This window comes from Aedes albopictus, chromosome 3 (assembly GCF_035046485.1).
Source record: "Aedes albopictus strain Foshan chromosome 3, AalbF5, whole genome shotgun sequence".
Classification (NCBI taxonomy): domain Eukaryota; kingdom Metazoa; phylum Arthropoda; class Insecta; order Diptera; family Culicidae; genus Aedes; species Aedes albopictus.
This window is the reverse complement of record NC_085138.1, coordinates 448524200-448549635: the sequence shown is the minus strand read 5'-3', so window position 1 is coordinate 448549635 and position 25436 is coordinate 448524200. Positions and strand designations below refer to the sequence as shown.

The following is a 25436-nucleotide window of genomic DNA, read 5'->3' as shown; positions in this document are numbered from 1 at the left end:
AGAAGGTTTATTAGAGTTTCATGAGTATTGAGAGCAGTTCCCTGGGGGTTCAAGGGGATCTAAATGCGTTTCAGGGTGTCTCAACAGGTTAGAGGAGAATTTCCGAGGGAGCGTTTCAGGGATTTCTGAAGGATTCAGGAGCATTTACAAGAGCTTTTAATGTGGTTCAGGGGTTTAAACGCATTTGAATCCTACTTCTAGCATGACGAGAACTTGTGAATTTGTTGATAGGAAATATACTAAATGTATGTACGTTCGAAGAGCATTGTATTGAAACTCCATTGCATTCGCAGTAAAAAGCGAAAGCAAAGCTCAATTATAACTGCTAAGTGGTTGCACCCAACCGACGATTACTGCAACAACAACAACCAGCGGTCATTACCACTGATGCAACGGCCTGCTGCGATGACTAGCGAGCGTATTAGATCCGCACCAGCGCGAGCAAGCTAATCCTGAAAGTGAAAACTCCTCGTTGTACTGCACCTACTGGGATCGAGGACCGATCCATCGACCGATCAACAGCGGTCATTCACTCGCGTGCGTGCTCGCTCGCTCTCCCGCTCTCCCACTCTCTCTCTCTCAAGAGTCAAGAGAGCGACCCTATCCAACCGATCCGATCGACACCCGGTGAAAGTAAAAACAAAATCGAAAAGAAAGCGGAGAAATTCCTCCCTTCCTCACCGCGTCGAAGATCGATCGAATCCCCGCTGGACCGAAACGTGATTTTGTTTTGGTACGCACTGTTCTTCATCCTCCTGTTCTTCGTCTAATGCTACCTGTGCGCGCCGCGCATCTCCTCAAGCAATCAACACTCGGGTTCTTGCGCTTTCTACTTTCTTCGCGCGTGCTCTCGCGCGCTTATCGACTAGTTCTCTCATTTCCCTTATATAATCCCATCGTCATCCCATTCTTCCTTCCCACCAACTTTCTTCGACTGACTTTGACTGACTCTCCCGTGTTATACAACATTATATAACCCCCCAGGCCAGGGGGAGCCTTCCCTCCGTCCCCGCCGATAAACAACTTTCTCCCGTATTCGGAAATTCTTCCTTTCTCGTCTTTCTCTCGGTGTGTCGGGACTGCTCGCGCGAGACGATCGGTCGCTGCTTCGACTCCGGCTTCACCGGCGCTAATTGAGTGATAAATCATGGCCAACTGCGCTGGTGCGCGTGATGTGCGATTGCTACACCTGGCGGACGGACTTTTCCAATCCCTGCCGGCCACGGCCACGCTCGGTCAATTTTCTCCTCTTGGCGTGGCGTGGCGTTTATGATCATCATTATTATCGATTGTGTTTCATTTTTATCTCATCATCGGATTTTCGGTTCAGCGCAATCCGAAAGAAAGTGATTCGATTTCCCACAAACGCCATGGCATGGTCTGCCTGGCGGCTAATTAGGCTAGTAGAGCTGTGCGATATGCGGAGACGAGCACTTTCGATTGTTGTGACTGAGTCAGTTTGCGCACGGTTTGGATTTTCTAAAAATTATTATCGATTTTTGCGATCGCGCACGGAATCAGGGCTCGATTGGAGGTGATCGGAATGGATTCACGTGCGTTTTCTGCAGTGAATTGGATTGATTGGTAAACTGATGGGAACGTGATAATCAATAAGGCTGTAAATTTGATGCCGATTGTGTCTATTTTTTCATTTGTTTAAAGACCGGTCCAGAAAGTATGGACGCAGTAAGAAAATACTGGCATTTCAAAACTATTGATGGCTAGTTCTTTTTGAAAGCTACATCCTGTTGGTCAACCTATTTTCTCAGCATTTGTTTAGTGGTTTTTGTGATTCCAATAGTTAGTTTCAAAATATATGAACTTTCAGTGGAACATCATCGAAAAAATGTGCACAAACGATGTACAGAGCTTGGAAGGTCATTTAGAAAATGAGCAAAATATGGTGGGTGTAAGTGAGAAAACCGAGCAAGCAACAATCAGTAAACACAATGGGGATAACACGTTTAAGCATAAGCAAAAATTTGGTAAAAAAATAAGATCTTTTTAACTCTCCTTTAGATCAACAAATAGTGAAAGTATTTGAGCACAAGAAAAAACCATCTAACTTACACAGACGAGGTATGACCAAAAAAGTTCCCATTTTGAATTCCAATGTTCATCGTGGCAAAGGACATTTGAATTTATGATCCTATAGTAAGCAGAAACAGCCAAAACGAAGCCCGAAACAAGAACCATCGATCAGGCTCAGACAACTGAAGACTAGGTGCGTCCATACTTTCTGGGGCAGTCTTTATTTCATTGAAATATTCGTAAGTGGTCAAGTGTAATCACCTGTATTCACCTGTTTCACTTGAGTAAGATGTTCGAAAGGTTATGGGCCCAGAAATGGAGATCTATTTGACGCTCAAAGCATACACGCACATGAGTAGACTTTGGTTATTAAGATTGTAGAATCCGTGAACAGAGTTCTCAACCAAATTTCAAAAGCAGTATTCTATTCTACAAAAAGGTATAAATGATTGCAAAAGGACATAGATTGCATAGAACATTCCATTAAGGTAGGAAAAATCTTCGGAAAAAGTTTATGCACAAAAGGCAACGTAGATAGCCATGAAAAAAATCATCCCATGATTAAATTTCCGAGAATCTGGCATCACTGCTCCAGTATTGCCAGACCAGCTGAACTCACAGAAGAAACCAACATGATGACAACCAGGAACTAGTAGGCATCCCCGCGGTTTCGATTGCTTACTGCGGATTGTGGAAGCATGCTATTTGTGGTGAAATATGTTCGTATTTAAACACGAGTTCACTACACTACAGAATTAGTATTTGCTACAAGTTTGGAGTAATCAGCTCAAGAAGTTGCTAAAGGTGAAGTACTAGTGTTGGCATTCCGGTGTAAATCCGAAGGAAATTTGGAAATTACGATTATTATGAAAATTATGAAATATTAAAAATTTCTAAAAAAACGGTCCATATTGATCTGGTTGTTCCGTTGAATACTAGTAACCGCTGGGGAAAACCCATGATCTCGTGGACTCTTTCAGGGATTAGAATTTCCTTCAGAGATTTGTTTAGAGATCATCTCAGAAATCTACCATGGTACCAATATAGTCCTGGCTATTCTGTTGTATACTAGCAAACACTGGAGAAAACCCAAGGTCTCCAGAATCCATTCCGAAATTACTCCCTGTAGCAGTTTTCCTGTAATTCTTTCCGTGATTTTTCCTTGAATTTCTACCGCAATTCGTTCTTCATATTCTTACTCAGTTTCGTAAAAAAATATTTCGTGATACATTCAGAGATATTTCATAAAGCTTTGTTGGTTTATCTTCCAGGATTTCTCCAAGAGGTTCTCCCAAGATTTCATCCAGAATTTTCCCAGATTTGCTCTCATAGTTCATTCCAAGATTTTCCAGCTCCTTCTGAAGCTTTTACGGAGATTTTGCAGCAGTACATCTCGGGATTGTTTCAAAAGATTGCTCCCAGAGTATCTCGGAGGACTGCTTCCGGAAGTTCTAACCAATTTCCCTCCCAAAGTTCGTTTAGGGATTTCCGGGATAGTTCTTCAACAGTTTCTCCTGAAATGTTTGCAATGCTTGAGTAGAAGTTCTTCCAAGGACTTATCCCAAAGTATTTTGGGTATCTAACTGGATTCTACCAGGAGTATCTTCCAAGATTCCATCCATGATTTTCTAGGATTTGCATCCAGAGTTTATTCACGGGCCTTCTGCAGAATTACCTCTCGGGATTTCTTCTAGAGACTTTGCCGGTACTACTCCCAAAGCTCGTTCAGAGATTTCTCGAAATTTTCCGGGATTTCCGGGGTTTATCCCAAAATATTTTCTGAATTAACCTTGGAGTCCCTCGGAAAATTTCCCCAGTAGTTCCTACATGGGAATTTCTGCTACACGTCTCCTTAAATCCTCTAATATTTCCACGCGAGATTACTAGATCTTGCCGATACTGTTCCCAGAGTTTTTCGAGAGACTTCTGCTAGGGTGCTTTCAGCAATATTTCAAAGTATTTTCCGAGATTTACCGTGGAGTTCCCGCGGAATTTCTACCGTTGTTTTCACGGACATTTTTCTCAAATAATGACATAGTTTTTTTCTGAGAATTTTCCAAATATTTCTTCTTGTGATAAGTTTTTCCCTAAAATGCCCCAGTTTTTCTCAGGATTCCAAAGTTCGTCTTATAATTTCTCCAATAGTTATTCCCAAAATCCTTCGCAAGATTCCACCAGGTTTTTTTGATGTTTCAGCTCGAATATCTTACCAAAAATTTTGTAGGCTATCCCAGCAGGTATTCCAGGATGGAATATTCTAGCAAGTACTCCATGTACGGAAACTCAAAGAAAAATCTTTATGAGTATCACAGCTCAAAATTTCAGAAACAACTACGAGGCACAGCCTGTAAAATCCCCAGAAAGAAATCGCAGGAAGAACTCCTTGAGAAATATGTAGTAACAATTACTTATCCCAGTAGAAATCCCAAAAAAAACTCTGAATGGGAGAAACTCTGAGAGACATCCCGGGAGCAACACCGGAATGAATCTTCTAGGAGATGTTTCGGGAGAAACTCGGAGAGAAGTTTCAGGTGAAACTTCTAGAGAGATCTTGCAAGATTCCTAGCCAAGGAGAAACTCCTAGCGAAATAATCCAGGGAGTGGCTTTTCTAGATGAAATTCATGATAAATTATAGGAGAAACTCCGAAAGCAATCTCACTTGGGGGGGAATCCTCTGGAAGATATCCTGGAATGAACTCCTTCACAAAACCCATGAACAGCTCCTAATCCCAATGAAATCCTAAGAGGTACTTGAGTTAGCAGACATTCCAGGAGTAACTTCCGTAGAACAACTAGGAGGAATTCCGGAAAGAACTCCTTAGGACACCCAGGGAGGAATGCCGGAAAGAATCGCAGAAAATACTTTAAAAGGAGTCTCGTCAAACTCTAAGAGAAATCCGTTGTTGCTGTGATAAACCCTGAGGAAATTCTTCAAAAATTTGTTGGAGAAAACGCAGGAAATCTCGCGAGTGACTAGCAGCAGGACCACTGGATGAAATTCTTGTAAGGAATTTCACACAATAAAAAGGCAAAATTAGTCAGAAATCCTGGAAGATTCACATTGGGGAATCCCTAAATCTTGGAAACTGTCTATGGGGAAAATTCTGAGTGACATCCAGAAGGAACTCGAACTCGAAGAAACTTCAGGACATCTCAGATGAAACTTTATAAGAAATCTTACTAAGCTCAAGAAATACTCCAGGAGAAACTCCTCCAGAACTACCGAGAGTAGTTCTAGAGGAAGCTCGTAATGATTTTTTGAAGAAATTACAGAAGAAACTCCGAAAGAAATGTCGTCAGGTATTCTGGTATCAACACCGGGGAAACTTCTTGGAGAAATCCTCAGAGGTTCTACTGTAGAAAACTGCGAGCTCTTGAAGAAATCCTGAAAGAAACTTGAGTGGACATAACTTGAGTGGAATAACTCCTGTAAAAAAAATGGAGAAATCCCAGGAAAAACACCCGAGCAGATTCTCATGGAGAAATCCCTAAAGTATTGCTGGAATTTTGGAAAAAAATCCGATAGGTATCCGGAAGAATTTCTGGGAGACTTCATAGGAGAAATACCAACAAAGTGCCGTAAAAATGTGGCAGAAGTCTTGAAAGATTTCATTTGAGGAATAACTCCTATGTAACGTCTAGGAAAAATACCGCGAGGAACGCAAGGAACGAAGTGCACAAAATAATGCAACAGGAACATCGGGAGAAACTCTAAGAGAATTTCTCTGGATAATCCCTGGGAAAATCACAAGAAAGCTTCTTGAAGAAACCGCAGGAGGAACTATGGGAGAAATCCTGGAAAGAGCTCCTGTAAGACCCTTGTTAAAATATCAAGGCGAAAACGGTTAAACATCAGGTAAATTTTCATAGAGGAATCCCAGAAAGAATTGCCTAAGTTTTGGAAAAACTGCCTATAGGATTCCGGAAAAATTGTGAGAGGAATGCCAAGAGAAATGCCTTAAAAATACGGCAGAAATCTTGCATGAAATCCTAGAAAGCATTCCTAGAGGGTTCCTAAATGAATTCCTTAATCAGGGATTTCTGGAGAAATCCTCGTGTAGTGTTTCGTGTTTCTGGATGAGTTTGGACTTCCAGATTCAACCGCATCCACCTGAAGTTTGTGTCACCTTAATCAAAACCGTCGACTTGCCGGAGATATCTGCTTGATTTAAGAGCCAGCCTCTTGTTTCTTCAGCACTGTTATTTAGGTTTCTTCTGGTTTAACTTGCTTTCCAAATAATTATCCTGAAAAATCTGCAACTTCTTCCCGGAATTACAAGCCTCCAGTAAAAAACTCCATTATTATGCGGAAAAATGTTTGTTTTGACTACGACATGAACTACTGTTTGGCAGGAGTCAAATGCTATATATTCGAATGTTTCTTCAATCATTGTAGAAAACTTAGAAAAACGCAGAAGGCGTTGCCGCGTGCAGTCGCGTTGTCACATTTTGTTTCTCCCGTCAGTTTCTTTTTCTTTTTTTTTCCGCGATTTCGCTGTCGGTTTAACCGGTGCTACGCCCTCCGGATGGTTCTCCCTAGAGAAGTTGTTTATAAGGGTTCATTCACAAATGTCATAACGCTAGAATTAGTCATTTTCAACACCCACCCACCCCTTGGTAACACTGTTTATATGGGGAAAATTTTATTTTGTTCGAGCTGTAACACCATGAAGGACACCCAGCCACCCCCTTTAGCGTTATGACATTTGTGAACAAGCCCATAACAACTTTTCTGGTTCTTCTGCGGGCGGGTGAAAGAATGTTTGTTCTGTGTTAATTGATTGATTTTGAGAAGAACTGTGAAGGGTTGTGTCCGAACTCAATTCCGCATTGCTGGAAAGGCTATGTACGGTGCGCTACAGCATCCGGATTCCGGAGGTGTTTCACAGTTGTTGTTCACGTCATTCGCTGATATGACACGTCATAAATGATGCACGATTGGTACCATAATCAAACAGTGTAGTCTCATATGCCTAATTCTTATAGTGATTGTGGTACTTGTCCAGTTGACAGTTGTAATAATAATGATCCTCCAGACCTAGGATCTCCAGACTAGCATGGCCTACTGATGTACCAAACTACCACAGTAATGAAGCGACGTTTCTGTTTCTGTTTATTTATTATACGTAACATAAGACTTACATCTTTTCTCGTTATAAGCGACTATAATAGTTAACGAAGTGTGGCAATACTTTTAGGGATGTATCATTAATTACTTTACAAAAAGAAACGAACAATCATACAACTACATATACAATATAGACAAAAACAACTAGAAAATTTCTCAACACCTTTTTTAAAGGCTGCTTTACCGACAATAGTAGAAATATCTCGTGGTAATTCGTTCCAGTAGACAACTCCTCTAACGAAAAATGACCTTCCGTATTGCGTTGTAGAATACCTTGGCAAAACAAGTTGGTTCAATCTGATACTTCGAAATGGGCACAGCGTTTATACTATGATTAATGGAAAAACCCGTTTTATGGAAGATTAAACAGCTACCGCATCTGTCAGTTCTACTTATTTTCACTGAAGTATCACTAATCGTCTCAAGGATGCCTTGGATGCGACGCCGAAAATCATTATTGTATGTTGTTGCTTTCCAGAGCAATTCATTTTGCAAGCATGCTTTGATTTGACTTTTTGTTTCACTGACAGGATGATTTGAATGCGCCAATTGGCGCATATTTCTTGCATATACGTGCGTGATGTGCGCAAATCCCCACGAATGCCACAATAACTCCCGAACCACGTGAAATTTTCACTTTCAATCGATCAATCCCGCACTGTTATTGGTGCATGTGCGTGCGTACACAGCGCAATGGAGAAAATCGGCCAGCCGAGGAAAGTGAAAAATGCCCCACAATCGCAATCGCCAGCGCAGCAGCGGTGGCGCCACCGCTCCACCATTGTGCATTGCGCGAAAAAGTGAAATCCGCACCGATCCGCATATCCGTGTCGAATTTCGGTATCACTAGGTTATAGGCCTAGGCACATGGCTACTTCGATGATCGTCGCTTTTCCCCGGTCGTTGGACGCGTTCACACGGCTGCTCGGCTCGAAGGGGGGTCGTTGGCCCTGAAGTCGGTCAATCAACTACCATCGTAGCGAGATGAATGACCTCCCCTCACCTACCACCAGAGGAGTTCCATAAACCTCCCAAGTGTCCAACCCAGGGCTTCGGTTTCGATATCCGATCCGAGACCCGAGAGCAATCAACTTAATTGGGCGCTGCGTTTGGGAGCCCCATTAAAACAGCAGCCAACAACGAAGCGAAAAGTTTTCCTTTCACTAGGCACCACTAGCCCAAATAGCGAGCATTGCTCTTTGGCTACTTTCCCGCCAGGTGTCATTACCCTCTCGGCTCGACAGCGCGGCTGCGCTTCACTCTCAGTTTCGGTTTTCGCGCAGTTTGCACTTTTCCCGCAGAAGCAGCGCCACCGACTATGATCAACGTCGTCGTCTTATCCAATTTCCAATAGAGCAGAGCATAGATTCGCACGCGGGCCGCGAAGGCAAAGCAAGCCACGAAAAAATAATAATGGCACGAAGACGCCCAAATGAAAGTGAAAAGTAAAAGTTTTTTTTTCGTTCATTCACCATGTCGTTCCGATTCCGACTCCGACTCCGGTCAGAAAAATGTTTTGTATACATTGCAGCTCCCCGCGGGTAACGGACGCGGCAATGTTGGCCGCCCGGCGCAGTTTATGTTGGGGCTGGGGCTTTCTTTTCTCCGCCTCTGCTGGTGTGTTTTATATTCATTAATTCATCCGAACAACGACGAGCGAGAGAGGTCTTTGACATTACAATGAGCGTGGATCGTGGTAGTAGGCTGTGGTACTCGCACGGCCACTGACTGGCCAACTGCGGTGAAAGATATCGAAAATTGATCAATCGAACCGCGTGTCAAACCGGATCAACAACGTTGTTACTCTGTCTGAGTTCGTCGTGACGGGACGGAGGCTTGTGTCGTCGTTTAGGTTGTAAAATTCCCAACAACTACTGGACATGGATGAAACCGAAAGTTTGTCACGTGCTGCAATCTAGTGCAATGTTTCTCAAACTATGAGTCACGACCCACTTTGGTACTCGGTACTGGGGGTTGAAGGATAGAGCAAGTCGCACAAATTCGTAGATGGTACAGTCCTAGACCGTTGTTATGAGGGTTTCCAAAACACAGAAGCTTCGGGCCAATCACTGTCTCTAAGACAAGATTGACGCAACCGTCAAATGGTTGAAAGTTGTCCTGGCCACGTCCTTGCAACAGCTGTGGGATGGGAAAAGAAGATTGATTGGACACCTAAGAAAGGTGTAGAGGCCTCTTTGTCCCCTAAGGCCTATGTGTCCCGGAAATTTGAAAGTTATTAATGAAAGGGCTAAGTCTAAGCTCTATTACCGAGACGAAATCATTGATTTCCATTTGCGTCACCAGGATTCCGTCATGGATGGATGAAATAGCACTACCAGGCGTTTCTCAATTCCGCCGATCATATTCAAAACAACGCGGAACAAATAAAACGCGTCCGACAGACGGTTTTGAAAACGCAGCCACTCGCGTGCACAGCCTGCTTCGATCTCGGTTTTAACCCTACTCAAGATCTACGAATACGTTCTTGACGAATTTGCAGAACCTTTGGATTTGGAATCGTGGTCCGAGGTATGTTCTGTAATCAATTCTAGACCAGGGTGGTTTGGATATACTACCGAAAGGTTTAAGAAATTTGGATTTTGCAGTATGATTTCATTAATGTTTAGACAGAGAAGAGCTTAAGTTACTGCTAAAAATTTGTATTTTTGGTTATGTTTGTCAAGTATTAGGTTACAGTGTAATCCAAAAAAGATGCTACGATGTGGGCTTCGTGGCTGTGCGGCTAGAGGTGGCAGCCATCCAGGCGTTTCGTAAGCCTCGGAGTGTGAGTTCGATTCCCGTTCCAGTCGGTGAAAACTTTTCGTCAAACGGAAAATTCTTCACTGGGCCACTGGGTGTCATATATTTTGTCCGTTGTCTAATGTTAGTGCTTGTTCAGTCTGTAGAAGTCTGGTTGAAGACGATGTAGTGTCTTTAAAAAAAGCTGCTTTCCGTTTAAAACAAGAAGACCTATCTGACCATCCAGCGTACACCCGATATGTTTATCGCACTGGTCGTTTTTCCACCAAAATTCAGTCAATTTGTAACCAATGCACATGAAAAATTAGACACAAAGAGGCACGGTATGAATCCCCTCTTAGTCCTACTCTCTCATTATTTTAAAAGCCGTTTTTTCCATTAACAATATTCTCTTCATCTACATTTAATTTTATTTACTGCACTTACAATTGCCTTCGTTTTAAAAACGATATTATCAATCATCATCCTCATATCTTTGCCACTTTTGTTATTTTAACTTTTACCACAGCCACGCCAATCTTCCGCCAATCTTCTATCTCTTATATTTAAACTCTCATCAGCATCATCACCATTTCTCATCTCTCATCATCATCATCATCTCTCATTCTTTCTTTCTTATCATCATCTCTCTTCTCTCATCTCTTTACTCGCATCTCTCATCTCTTATCTTTTATCTCTCATCATCATCATCACCATATCTCATCTCTCATCATTTTCGTCTCTCATCTCCAATGTAATGAAATTAAGATGTAACGGGGAAGATTCTAAATGGCGCAACCAACTCGTGTGAAATACTTCACAATACTTAAGTTTCATTGCATCTTGATCGTTTGTTTCGTTTGCTGTGTTTATCCGGTAGCGAATGCTATATGCCCTGTTGATCCTTTTCTCGGTGTCCCTCTCAATCGCTACACTCTCCAATGAGTTCCTTCAAAGGGTTAGGCAGGACCGGACCGGACTCACAAATGTGGTGGCCAGGGCGACAATGTTCGCCAGTGTTTGCTCGTGGCATAACATTTCAAAGATTGACAGAGTCCCTAAACAAATTTCAAGTAGAATTTGAACTACAAATCTTCGAGAAACTTCAGGTATAATTGGTAGTGCAATCGCTGGGTCACTTTTGCAAAAGCTCAGGAAAAAAATCTAGTAGAAACCCTGGTGTAATCTCTTAGGGAATGCTCATGATCTTCAACCATGTTTTCCTTCGTGGAATCTTAGCATAAAAAGTTTCAAGCCGACTACTAGAGGAGTTTCTAAGGCGACCTTCCGAAAAAAAAAATCGAAAGTTTTTACTGGAGACTTCATGAAGTAATGGAAGCGCTATAATTTTAGCAACAATTGTATAGAAATTGATTGATGAATTTTAGAAATTTAGTTCACAATGAGTTCCTGTTGTTTCTGACTTAATTTGTAATACAGTTTCCTGTATTTTTTTTTAGAAAATGTCTAGCGGAAATCCCGGATGAATTTTTAGTCGATTTTTGAAGAAAATGTTCGTCGTTTTCGCCAGAATTTACGCCAAACACTAAGTGAGTATATCTCAAGATCTCAACCATAGTTTTCTTAAGAAATTCAGACCAAAAAGTCTTAAAATTCCGCCTAGAATTCTTGCTATAGTTCCCATAAAAATATCTCAACAGCTTTCAACAGGCCCTAAGTTTGGTAGAATTCTAAAAATTCTTCAGATAGAAATTCCTGAAACTCATTCAAGAATTCTTTAAGAAATTACTAAAATTCGTCTGAAGAACTTACTGGAATCCATCTAGGACATGTTTTTGACAATTGACGAGTTTTCTGAGTTCGGATAGAAATTCCTGAAATTTATTTAAGAATTTAAGAAGAAATTCCTGAAATTTATTCAAGAATTTCTAAAAAAAAACTCAAATTCGTCCTGTTTTCGACGAATTTTCGGAATTTTGATAAAAATTCCTGAAATTCATGTAAGAATTCCTGATGAAATCACTAGAATTCATCTAAGAATTCATGAAGAAATTCCTGAAATTCGTTCAGGACTTGTTTTCGAAAATTATCTCCAGGATTTCAAGACTAACTATTCAAAAGGGGAAGAATGTTAACAAGTTTTGGAGTAAGTTTGAAACTTCATAAGTTGCTGGACAACTTGATGCAGTCTTTCCAATTAGACCATGCTCACCGCTTCTCAATTAGAAATCATGCTCACCGACTTGGGTTACCATCCGTCCTGGTCAGGACATGTCCTGCTATAGTAATTTCGGACAAATGATGGTCAAAATTTCTTAACAAACCCGATGAGTTTTACTCATTATTTAGAAAATATTTACATGAAATGTCCTGATTTTCAATGCTGTGAAGATGGGAGCCCTACATCCGACAGACAAACAATTTCATGTTCTTATGAAAAAAAATGAATTTAAGAGATGTTCATTCCACTACATATTTTTTTTCTGATACACAGCCCCAACACGTTCGGTAACTGCAACATGTTTTCGTTTCACTTATCATATGAAATTCGATCACTGCAGCAACTGAAATACATCAAAGAACTGTCAATTGCTTCAGAATACAGGCCAGCTGCATTCGGAAAACATCGCATTGCTGCAAAAGTACACACGTAAAACATCGTATCGCTGTTGACGTTTCATTTTGACGGATTGGGGAGTGATAACTGCAAAGTAGTTGCACTTCGCGAACTCGCAGTTAAAGGCGTTTGTATCGAGCGTCGCCTACTGTATCTATGATACGAAAATCCAGGCAGGTAGAACGCCAAATTTCTATACCATTAAAAGTGGATCGCAGGCTAGAGAAGTTTAAGAACCCCTGCTCTTGTGTCTTCTTCTGTAACTGGTGTACATGAATGCACGTTTAAGGCTATCATAACCAGAGTCAACTGTCAATGGAGTCAGTAAATTGATGAAAAAACTCCTAATAAGTTAGATGGTAAACAATTGTATTTTGATATTTGAGATCGATTTTGAAGTGATAAAATTCAACGTTTTTCGCACTGGGCATCAAAAAACTGTTCCGATCTTATGTACACGGTAATATAAATTTACTCAAACCATGAGTTTAAAGTTAGGGGTGGGACACGTATTCAAAAAAAACATAATATTATTATATTATATTTTTCAACTACAATCAATAAAACATCGAAAAATGAGTAAAAATGTATTTTTGGACCATCGCTACGTTGGGCTTTAGTACCATATTTACTAATTTTTCTGTACATCGTCAGACAACAACGTTGCATTTTCTGATATTGGGAGATTTTCATGACCGATTTTCAGTCGTCAATTGATTTTTTTCCCTAATATTGCCAACAGGAAAAGTAGGCCTTTTTCAAACGCTCCCGTGTTGCCATTGAAATCGTCGTCCCACAGAAAAGAAAACGAAAGTGATTTATTTATTTCTCCCACAGCATCGTTGTCGTCTCACCGTCAACACTCCATTTCGGTGTCTTTCTCGACCTTTTCCCTTCGAGAGTTTCCCCCTACACACAAACCTGAAGTTCGTTGCCCCTTGCTGCTGCTGCTGCCGCGCTAGGTCAGATACCTAGTTTTCTCCAGCAAGCAAGCAAGCACCGTGCATTCAGGTTTTTCGTTCGTCTTCACCTTCCTTCGCTCCCTTGTGTACCGTCGTATTCCGTCCGACGAACAACGACTTCAGGCCACTGAACCCTCCACGGCACGGCAGTGCACGGTCGCAGTAGGCGATGATGGGACAAATTCTTCCCAACACGACGAGATAAACAACGCAACGAGCATCGGTTTTCCTAACCTCTATTTCCAGTTTCCACCACAGTGACTCTGACTGTCGTCGAGCGTCATCGTCGTAGGAGGCTGCGGCCAGTCACCACGATTAGGGTTTTAAGACATCGCCGCGTCGCCGACTTCGCCGCCACACCGGTTGCCAGGGGTGACGGCGGCAACGCCGACCGACGAGCGATGCGAAGGAAAGTCCAAGGCATGCTACGTTGCTACGTTGAAAGAAAACGAGAGTGAGAGTGCCAAGCAGCCCAGCCGCCAAACAATGGGGGAGAAACTGAAGAAAAAAGTTCGTTGACTTGCAACATTTTCACTGCACCTACAGCGTACAGCGAGAGAAAGAGCGATCCTACGAAAACGGTTGAAGGTGGGAGGCAAAAGAAGGTCGTAAAATGAAGTCGTAAATAAAAGTCGAATAGGAAAACGGTCACCACGGCACGGCGGCGAGGCGACGTGAAAAGTGACGGGGGAGGCCGCTATTAGATGCACCAACCATAGAGTCTATTGAACTGTGTGTTGAGCTTGGGGAGGGTGATGTAGGGGAAATCGGTTCAAGATGCGTCGTTGAGGTTTTACGGTCCGCTTTCCAATATCTCCTAGGTAGATGAAAATGTTTGATGTAAAATTGTTGAAACCTCCTCGCTTGCCAGCGTTGACAACCTTCTAGATTTATCTTTATTACCCAAATATAGATTTCACAAAAGTCGTTTCCGGAATTTGTAAGGTTTTCGACACGATCCAGAGTTTTCCAGACAAAACTACTCAAATCAGGCCAAAGATTTCTGAAGGTCCAATCTGCAGAAGAGAGGCACTCTTTGATTTCCCTCTCTTTCGGTCATATCTCAGCTGTTTATTTGAACTATGATTATCTCCTTGCATAGAACGATGGTCAAAACAATCTTCTTTTGATTTGCACTGCAAAAGTAGTTGAAAAACGTATCATTACATTGTAATAACAGGAAGAGAAAGTGAACAAAGAGAGCCTCTCAAATGCAGATAGGACCTATTGCAATGTTTGGCCTGAAATCATGCAGATTTTTCTAAAGTGGGTGCCGCTTAACGAATGTTAAGGTCCAAAATGTTGAGTAGCTCCACAACAGCCGCCTGCAGTAACACAGAGTATAAAATCAGAACCTGTCAAATGTACATTGATTCCGTTAAACTCAAGCTAGTCAAACGCCGTGATACATGCAGCACTCAAACCACAGTAGTTACAATGACCATGTTAACGTGTTTCATGACCAACATCCTTAGGGTTCCTTTGGGGTCGCATGTTACCTCAATCTCTCCTAAAGTAGTGACGAAACAGATCATAGCCAAGAAATCGACACAAAAGGTGAAGGATCGGAGAATCGATGCGGAGCTTGTGAAAGATTGCGGAGCAAACAGTAGTTGCTCGCCGTATTTCACCTGGGTGCGTGAGAAATAGGTTCACTTTCACTAAGCTCCGTATCGTATCGATGTACCCTTGCAAGAGGTTGTCGAACTCTAGGCTCGATCCAGTCTTCATCTGCTGATTCCGTCAACCCAAAACTGGACTACATCAAGGATGTTTCGGGTTCTTGACTCGCGTCTGCTAATCTGTTTCCTGTTACCTTGGTACTTATCTATAGCTGGCCGCGCGAGGCAGATGACTCGGCAACGCGCAAACCTAGATGTCCCTGAAGCTGAATTGCAAAACCTTCAACTGGTTCAGCGCTCCCCGACACGACACGGCGGTTCAAATTTTCGCGCGAACACCCACTAGCAAGGTCGAGCCCGTCAATCATACCCCGAATTGATTCGTACTTGAAGATTCGTTATCACAAGAGTGGTGCAGCAGAGCACCCGAAACTGATAATTAGCGTTGGCTTAGCATAGCTAGCTAGCTAGCTGCTGTTGGCGTGCGTTTCAGGAAGAGCTCTGCAGATGAGGTGAACGCCTCGCAAATGCCAAGGTAGGACGACTTTGCGGGGAACAATAAACTCGCGTTCGCTTACTCACCGCAGAGCCGCAGAGCTTGAACCCGCTGCTGCCGGCTCGCGTCAACGGCCCATTTCAAGTTCAGCGTATGCACTTGAAACACACGACTGTTTACAATATGTCACAAACAACCGTTCGACCGCGCGCTCTTGGTCTCTCGCGCGCGCGATGTTCTCGCGGCGCGTGCTCCCGCTCGCTCATTTACGTTCTCTTCTCGCGAGCGCTCGTTTCGCTCACGGTTAACTAGCGAGTAGCGGCGGCAGCAATAGACTCTTCCGGCTATCCCTGAACCCATCCTCGGACGGTCGTTGCGTTCGAGGCAATACCCCCAAGAAGCCAAGAAACCACCGTGATCAGTTCTTAGGCGGTCGAACTACGCGAGTCTTACCGCGCACCACGCATCTTTCACATTCTCGAGCACGCGGGGAATGACCTCACTCTCGCTCAGTGGGCGCCCGAGCGAGCGAGGCCAACATATGAGCGTGTAGCGAAAAATGCAGACATTTAGGCGTTTTCGTAGCTCGGGTGTTCTCCCCTCTCGTTGAACGGGGCTGCTTATTATGCTGTGCTGTGGAGCCAAGGCTCATTAGCGGCGGAACAAGGAAGGGAAAATCAAGGGCATTCTCTGTCCTACTCGCGCTTGCATGCGCTTCTTCTTCGGCGTCGTTGTCGTAGTAGAGCGTAGAAATGCAAACTCAACCAAGGCACAACAACAACGCGAGGGGGAGAGAGTCACCCGTGTCTTCACGTTCGTCCAACGACGGTTTATGCTCTGGGAATGTGCATGCATTCTGCTGTTTGAATGCGCCCGGTTCTCGGAAAGAACCATCCAGAAGCGAGCGAGGGTCGTCCGTCGCCAGAGAAGCGCATGAACGATGGAAATTAATTTCATCACCCGGCAGCGGCCAACGAGCATAATCGAAACCCGGGGGAAGTTCAAGTTCATCGAACGTTGTGAATGAGCGAGGAGATGTGTGCTGGAGATGATGATATCAATGTGAGTCGATCCAAGGAACCATGTTTTGATGAATTGTAACTTATCAGTTAGTGGAATGGGCTTCGGTGAGTCAAAGTATGCCTTGCACTAAAGCAAATAACCTCGAACAACATTAGGAGCAAAGCCAGGAGTAGTAGTAGGCTATAAATTAAGGGTATGCGATATACCGAATGATTCCGCCATGCTTCCGAACCGAAATTCCTTGGAATTCATCTAATTGAAAGTTGTTTTTTGAATTTTGTATCGTATCGTCAAAGTCTAAAAGTTCAGCAATCTTAAGAGAAAACGCTGATTCTTCTCTTTAAGACTTCTTAGCAGATAAATAGAGTACTTCAGGTATAAATTCGTGGAGAAGTACCAGAAATATTAGTCGAAGAATCCCCTGAATAAATGTTGGATGCGCTTCTGATAGGAAGCTCGGAACTTCTTGAGGGCGAGAAATATGTTGTTAATTTGTTAATGAAATTGTATGCACGTTGTAATGTAACATTACTTATTCAGTTTCAGGTGAAATAGTGTGAGTTACGGAGAGATATGAGAGAAATAGTTCCAATAAAACACTTGGAGAACCATAACAGAAGTTCTTGGTGAAATTTGGTGAATATTTCCCTATAGAATGATTTAGGCTTTTGATCTCCAATGAGAAATCTTAGTTTAGTTTTCAGATTTCTGGTGTGAAAATTTCGTCCAGGTAACATGTGAACTCTGTGGAATAAGGGATCCATTACGAAAATGCCATATTGCAGTTTTTGAAATATGCAGGCAAGTTTAAAACAGAACATAAGGGGTCATCCATAAAGTACGTCACGATTTGAGGGGGGAGGGGGGGTTTGTGAAAGTGTGACAACCAATGTAATAAGTATAGGAAAACCCCGTATGAAGGGGGGAGGGGGGGGGGGTCGAGAATTCCCAATTTCAGCGTGACGTACTAAATGGATGCCCCCTAAACCATTATTTCTGGGAAAACTAGAAGCTTATAAAACTAATTTTAGGAAAAAAAAAGTAGTTTTAAAGTCTGCGACACAGACACTTCGAGCGAATCCAGAATCGGCATCGATCGACATCGACATCAAAATTTCCGCATATCGTTTCGTTTCGCACCGTCTTCAAAACCAATCCCATACCGCATATCCTTACACTATGGGATCGTGTTTGGTGTTGATTCGTTTGCTTGTTCACTGTTGTAAGCGAGCGAGCAAGCAAAGCAAAACGAACGAACGAACGACCGAAGAAACGAGCGAGCGCAGCACAGCACGGAGTACCTCCATCGGAGAGTAGCAAGTATAGTGTATAGTGTGGATGGATAGATGGATGGAATTGGAAGAGAAAGGTCAACGACTCACGGCTACGAGGGCATTGGCTTAGCTCGCTCATTCGTTAGCTCGCTGCTACTGCTGCTGCTTGCGAATGAATGGAGGAAGGGCAATGCACTGGTGACCGTGTACCACCAACTTCAACTTCTGCAAGGCGCGCGGGTTTTTTGGAGAGTTGATGAGGTGAAATTTTCCGTGGATTTTCTCTTGATGCGCCCCTCGCGCCGCCGGGTCCCCTTGGTTCAGAGAGGCATCTTGGGGTTATGATCATGGTTCAAGTGCGGTGTCTTATTAGATCTTGTTTTAGCTGGGATCGTCTCGTAATTATTTTGACTACATAGAGAGGGAAAGTTTGAACTTTCTAATTGATTTAAATGTCTCTTTACCTATGTTGAGGTCCGGTTCGCCTTTAGAACTACTGGCGACGCTGTTATCCATTATGACCGGGGGTTTCACGTCGACAGGAGCAGCCTGATGGTGCATTGGAGCCGGAGAACCGACTGAGAACATGTGATGCTGCCCAGTAGGGGAAGACGGGGTCGGATGCGAGTACCGGACACAATCTTCACTCTTCGGAACCAGAAGTACTGGTCCCTTGGAGAACTGAAGATGATGAGCCAGTTGCGTATGCTGCTGCTGCTGCTGCTGGAGATGATGAGCTGCTAGATAATCCCCAGCCAGAATTGACTTATGCGATGGAGAGTTCTCCAATACTATATTTTTCATACTATTGATAATTTTAGGATGGTTGGTATACGTTGATTGCACTACGGTAAACTCCTTGGGCGGCCGAACTTCTTCGATCCGGCCGACCGTGGTACTGTTCGGGATACATGGCTCTCCCGTGGCCGCTCGGTAACTTATGACCGGCGTTTGCGACTGAGAACACTTTTGCACCTGTACCACATTCATCGTGTTTTCTTTGATTACTGACTGCTGGTACGAGATGTCCGATAACATTTTCACCTTCCTGCCTGCTTCACAATCTCATATCACAAGTATATTTCCCACTATTTCTTCTGTTAACAAACACTCTTTCTTCCTTGTATCAATTTCCCAGCACTTGATTTCAGTAATTCTCACAATTCTGCAAAAACTTTCCTCTTCTTGGTAACCATTAATCCACAATCGGCTGGTTTTCCGCTTCAAAACACCTTATTTTCCTTATTCACACATTGATCCTATAACAACACCTTGCACTCGGCGCGCGCCATCGAAGCAACCCGCGACAACCAAAAACATCGACCGTCGATATTCGAGCGATATCGTCAAATAAAACCACACACCAAAACGTGGATCGACCGCGGTTCGAAACGCGCAAACCAACCGAACGAGTCGCTAGCAGGCAGGCAACAAAACCCAGAGAGCGCCGAGAGATACGTGAATACCGCCAACGAGGCTCCTCGCACGCTGCTGCTTTTTTTTCAACCCAAGACCAACGAAAGGAAAATTGGTACTGACGGTCGAGCCTACGTCTCTAAGCGCGGCAACGTGAAACATCAACAGCGCGAACCCCGCGCATCAGAAATTGAAGGTCATGTGGAGGGGGCTGGCTGGCTGGCAGGCAGCTCTGCTCTAAATGAAACGAAAAGAGTGTAAATAAACACCCGAAATCGTGCGGGGAGAGAGAGAGAGCGGGACTCTCACGTACCTACTCTCTTCTGCTCACGCCGATCGAAGAAGCCATCGCCGTGCTGCTGAAAGGAAAAACTATGGCAACTCGATTGACGAATTTTCCTCCCATCCCAGTAGGCCCCGCGGTGCTGGCGCTGGTTTCTGGCGAGAGCGAGCGCACTCAGCCGTTTTCATTTTTCAAACAAACGTGCAGGATGATTGAAATTTTCCTCTCTCAACGACGGCGACTGACGACAATTCTTTAGATGGGGGGAATCACCGTCTTCCTTCATAAGAACCCATTCGGGGGTGGGTGGCGCGCACTGAGGGGTGGAGGATCGTTCTCACTCTCCGTTGTTAGGTTCTCGCTCGAGTCGCGCAATCTTGTTCTCTTGCTCGCCGCCGCACGCAACAAGAACAACGCATCATCACAACAGCAGCGAAACGAACGATCAGGTTCTTGTTCTGGTTCTGGTCTGGTGCGGTGCAGCAAGCAACATCAGAAGACACTTTCTCGCTCACCAACCAACCCAGACAGCCAAGACAGCATAGGCCGCCGAATGCCGAACGCGCGAGTTGCATGACATTTTTGCATAAATATTCTCATACATATATATAGAGGAGGTACGGTGCTAAATTTGTTATGAAATGCGACGACGATGGTGAGTAGCGGTGGCAATAGAACAAGAACACGGCTGGTTGGTTCTAATGTTGGACCGAGACAAGAACGAACGATCGCGGGACGCCTACCTACTAGATCGGTCTGTCGTGGAGCACAGAACTCGTTGCTTGGATGCTTATTGCGTTCAGTGGAGAAGTGGATTAGGTCTATGTACTCCTCCAAGGGTAAAAAATGGCGAATCAGCACCATTTGGATGGACACTAGGAAAATTTTGCAAAATAAATACCGAGTGGATTTTTGAATTATGAACAATTATTTGATTTTCTAATTTTAATGTAACTCAATGTTTACTGTGCGGAGGCAAGTATCAAGTTACATTTTCAGACAGATTCGTTTCACGGTTCTCTTGTTTTGTGCTCGAGAAAATTGGAGCAATGTACTCCAAATATCTTGTCATTCTTCTTCTTCTTCTTCTTCTTTAGGGCTCTACGTCCCCACTGGGACTGGGCTTGCCTTGCTTCAACTTAGTGTTCTTTGAGCACTTTCACAGTTATTAATTGAAGGGCTTTCTTTGCTCGCCATAGCATGAATTTGTATATTGTGAGGCAAGGACAATGATACACTATGCCCAGGGAGTCTAGAAAAATTTTCCGACTGGAACGGGAATCGAACCCACCGTCTCTGGATTGGCGATCCATAGCCTTAACCACTTGGCTAACTGGAGAGTAGAGACCTAGTCCTTAAGGATAAACGTCTTGAGATCCCGCTTCAACAGTGCATCAGAACTTCAGATGCACAAATTTCAAGAAGCACGCTTCAAATAACAGTGTATTTTATTATTCTGTTCATGCTAACTTGTAATAAGCTTAAAATAAGAAGCTCAGGTGCGCTGGTTTTGTTTAAGAAGGGATTTGTGCCCTCAAAATCGTGAGTAGGTGCCAAAGTCGGCCATTGTGGCGGCCATTTTGGGATTCTAACAAGTCTGTCCTTAAGGTATCAATTATATCAATTTCAAAGAGAGAATTTTCCATTACACTTTGCTTGACAGTTCTGCCCAATACAAAACTACAAAATACTACGAGGGGTCTACAAAACGTTCCCACACAAATTTTAAATATATTTTTGTAATTGCGTTGCGTTTTCCCCTACTTTTCACTCGCGGTTACAATGATAAAACGGCCTACTTTTCTTCACTAAAACAAAAGTGCCGAAAAGTATTACTTTTCGGCACTCTTAAGAGTGCTGAAAAGTAGCACTTTTCTTCACCTTTGCCAGAACCCATTTAGGGGTGGTGGGGGTAAAGTGGACAGGTGGGGTAAAATGGACAGGGTACAGTTTCATGGCTTTTATTGTTTTTTAAAATGTTTCAACGATTGAAGCTTATGCCTAAGCATGAATCATTATACTTTTGCTGATCTTGAACATTAAAATCAAATAAACCTATTCAAGATGACAAAAACTTTAAAAATCAAGTGAAAAATCGGAAATAATGTAAAATTTGCTTATAATTGCTAAGGTTTTCTCGTAACTTATTTTCAAATTATTACAAGTTTTACACCCTAAACCAATAAAGTCCACGTAGAAGAATATATTTGACCGAAAAAAAATAAGTTTTGTAAAAAAAAATGTTTTTGGGAATTATTTTTACAAAATCAGACCGTGGGGGTAAAATGGACAATCGGTTCAAATTTCACCCAAATTTCATATTTTTTTTGCAACCTTCAGAATCATCAGCCGTCATAGCTATCGTGAGATAGTTGAAGTAAAAAGTTATAAACAAATATTTTATATCAACAAAATATAATTTTCATCCAAAACAGTGCTTGTTTTTTACACTATTTTTACAATAATTATTCAAGTGTGTTTCAAAGTTTGTATTAAAAGTTTAAAAACAACAAAATAAAGGTATCGTATGAAATTTGATAGTTTGTATTTAAAAACATAGAAACAAAATGCTGTTATGTAACTTCTAACGACTTGTTCCTTTTACCCCGTCGATTGTCCATTTTACCCCCACCAATTTTTTCACGCTATTTTAATGCACGATTTGGTGAAGAAAATAATCAAAGAAAACAATATTTTTTAAATGCAACCCCTTACAAGATTTCTAGAGTATATCATTACCTTCCATGTTACTCGCAAAAGCAGATGGATTTTGCCGCCTTTCCGCGGGAAACGACCAAAATGCTTAGGTTGTCCACTTTACCCCCACCACCCCTATCGATAACTTTCGCGGCTACCGTAGACACAGCTGCTGCTTCTACATCCTCTGAGCAGCTCGAATCAGAATTAGGACTATTCAGATTCGGATTAGGACTGCAGCAGATCAGGCGTAGAAACAGCAGCTGAAGCTACTTTTGCTCTTGCACATTAGGCTGCGGCTTATTTTTCAAAAGTTGATGAAACCTGGAATTCGTAAGCTCTTTTGGATTCAAATGATACATAAATACAAACCTCTGAGTTCAAGCCAAAAATATTGAGATTTAGAGGTCGCGCAATCGCTTCAAAGTTGAATTTTCGAGTAATAAAAAGGTGTTTTCACTTCAAGTGCCATAACTTTCTCAACTTTCAACCGATTTTCAATCTTTTTTTATGAATTTCTCACAAATTAAATTTCGAATAAACTCGTAGAACATCATTTTTTTCCAAAGTCACGCAAAATATGAGTTTTTGAAGATTTAATTCATTTTTTTCCTCTTTTTACAAAAATTTTTTACTTTAGAGTCCTATAACTTTTTAACCGTTTGACCAATTTTAAAATTTTAGCTTGCTTTTGTAGATATTTATGTTGCCTATCTTTGTTCTAAACAAACTTTTCATCAAAGTAGTCATTTTTATGATACTTTTCTCCAAAAACTGCCAAAACATGCCTTAAAACTTGATTTTTTCATGCAAAATTGGAGTTTTTGACGATTATTTGAAATTTTTTACTCCAAACCAGATACTTAGCATCATATTTAGGGATATGGAACACATAGGAGGATTTTTTTTTAAATTTTTTTTTTCTCGCATTTCGAACATGAAAATATTTTTTGATTCAGAACACTCCAAAAACTGAAGTTTAAGGCTTCCATATGATTATTGAGAATATTTTTTTTTTCACTTTGTGCCCGAAACTAAGCATGATAACTATTAAAATTTGGCCAAAATTCGGATTTTTCCAACAAAATACGTGTTTCTGAACGGTTTTTGGAATTTATCTATTTTGAAATGTTTTTTTAAAGGTTCAGTTTATCAACAGCATACTTAGGCAACAAAAATATCTACAAAAGCAAGCTAAAAAAAATTAAAATTGGTCAAACGGTTAAAAAGTTATAGGACTCTAAAGTTAATTTTTTTTTGTAAAAAGAAGAAAAAAATGAATTAAATCTTTAAAAACTCATATGTTGCCTGACTTTTAAAAAAATGGTGTTCTACGAGTTTATTCGAAATTTAATTTGTGAGAAATTCATAAAAAAAGATTGAAAATCGGTTGAACATTGAGAAAGTTATGGCACTTGAAGTGAAAACACCTTTTTATTACTCGAAAATTCGACTTTGAAGCATTTGCGCGACCTCTAAATCTCAATATTTTTGGCTTAAACTCAGAGGTTTCGCTTTTTGTGTCATTTGAATCCAAAAGAGCTTACGAATTCCAGGTTTCAACAACTTTTTAAAAATAAGCCGCAGCCTATTGCCCATGCTGTGGTATGATGGTATGACGACGACGGGATCTTAAAAATTTCTGACACCTACCCTATCATAGCCTACCTGGTCAAACAAAAGCACCTCGCTAACGCACATGAATGCTGGCACGTGGTTCCTCTTGATACATGTTCGTGTAGCAAGAAAAGAATATACTGATTGGGTATTTTTCGCAATTACAAAAAACTTTGTATGCAACTCGTTGCAAAACTCGATTTTTTCAGCACTCGTCGTAAATGTACGACTCGTGCAGAAAAAATCGTGATTTTGCAACTTGTTGCATAAATATCTATTTTAAATAGGTTCCCGAGCACCGGTATTCATGAAGATTTGGATGTCGTGCAGAATCAGCATATGGAATCATCTCAACACTGCAAAAGAAGTCAATAATAGACGTGATCACCAATACACGAAGTATACCTCCTTGTTGTCCGGACTCAGATAGCATTATCAATCACATGAAACTCGACACCGTAGCAAAATTGATGCTAAATTTTCTGATTTGTAATAGATTCAAATCTTTACCCAAGTAACCAAAACTTCGGATAAAAGTGTACTTTATGAGCAAAGCAGCTTGTTAAAGGTTAGAAGTTGTTTTTAGCCTTCTAAGCAGCTTGATTTTAAGTAATTTTGGAACTTGAAAATTCACATAAGAAAGCTTGACAGCCTTCTATGCAGCTTCATATGCAAGTTTCTCGAAGTGAACGTACTTTTCAGATTCACCACTGCATTTTTGGTTAGCTTTGTATTGCGTGAAACCAAACCAATCTTATATTCTACATCCCAAGAAACAATTATAACTTTACGAAATATTTCTCAAAGCTGTGTTGTTAAGCCTTAAGTCGAACTATATTTGATTTAGTTGAGATAAAACTGTTGTTCAACTCTTGTTAGCCCAGAAATGGAAAATCTATTCAACATCAGCTGTTCTATAAGTATTGTGAATGTTATGTTTATTAAATGATCGTTGCTTCGTTGTACGGCTGTTGTTCAATGTTCAACCCGTTTGCTATTTACAAATATATCAACAACTGATGTTATGAAGTTTACTGCGCTACTGGACATGTGATGTGATGTGATATAAAACCACCACCAGTGCAGGACTTGCCATGTCGTACGGTTCCTCCTACTGCACTACTGGACATGTGTACAAATCTAGCTGTCGGCAGAGCACTGATTCAAGTCAGATTTCAGTACTGTGCAACTTTAAACCGCTACCGAGAAATCATCCACTGCGGCACAGATGACAACACACGTCCTATCGTATGAAGGTCTACACTACGACTTACTCGCTGCTCCTGACCGGACATCTCACCCCACACAAGGACTTCATCGCAGTTGTGGAGTTGGGGTAGAGTGTAAAAGGCTCTTACCCAGCGGCTACTGGTTTGAATCCGATGGGCGACATGTTTTTTTTTCTTTGCGCTTTAATTTTGGTAATTTAGTCAAGTTGTTTTGCTAGAAGAACAAAAAAATATCCGTAGCACATCCCCGGGTAGAGGCTAATGGCAAACAAAGGACAAAATAATAACTTGTTTTGCCATCATATCTCGTTTTGCCATTCTTCTGTTATTATGAAAAACT

General features: G+C 41.9%; 1 protein-coding gene across 10 annotated transcripts in view; it reads right to left on the bottom strand.

Annotated features, from left to right (window-relative positions):
* The window catches only part of LOC109425803 (ecdysone-inducible protein E75), a 209824-nt gene that overhangs the window by 74313 nt on the left and 110075 nt on the right, over positions 1–25436 (bottom strand). The window contains exon 1 of one of the 10 annotated variants that reach the window (XM_019701147.3): positions 18319–19434. The exons of the other annotated variants lie outside the window; for them this stretch is intronic. Coding sequence (XP_019556692.1) covers positions 18319–18892 — 574 coding nt within the window. The 5' untranslated portion in view covers positions 18893–19434. Of the gene's footprint in view, positions 1–18318; positions 19435–25436 lie in introns of those variants that run through there. 10 annotated transcript variants of the gene reach the window in all.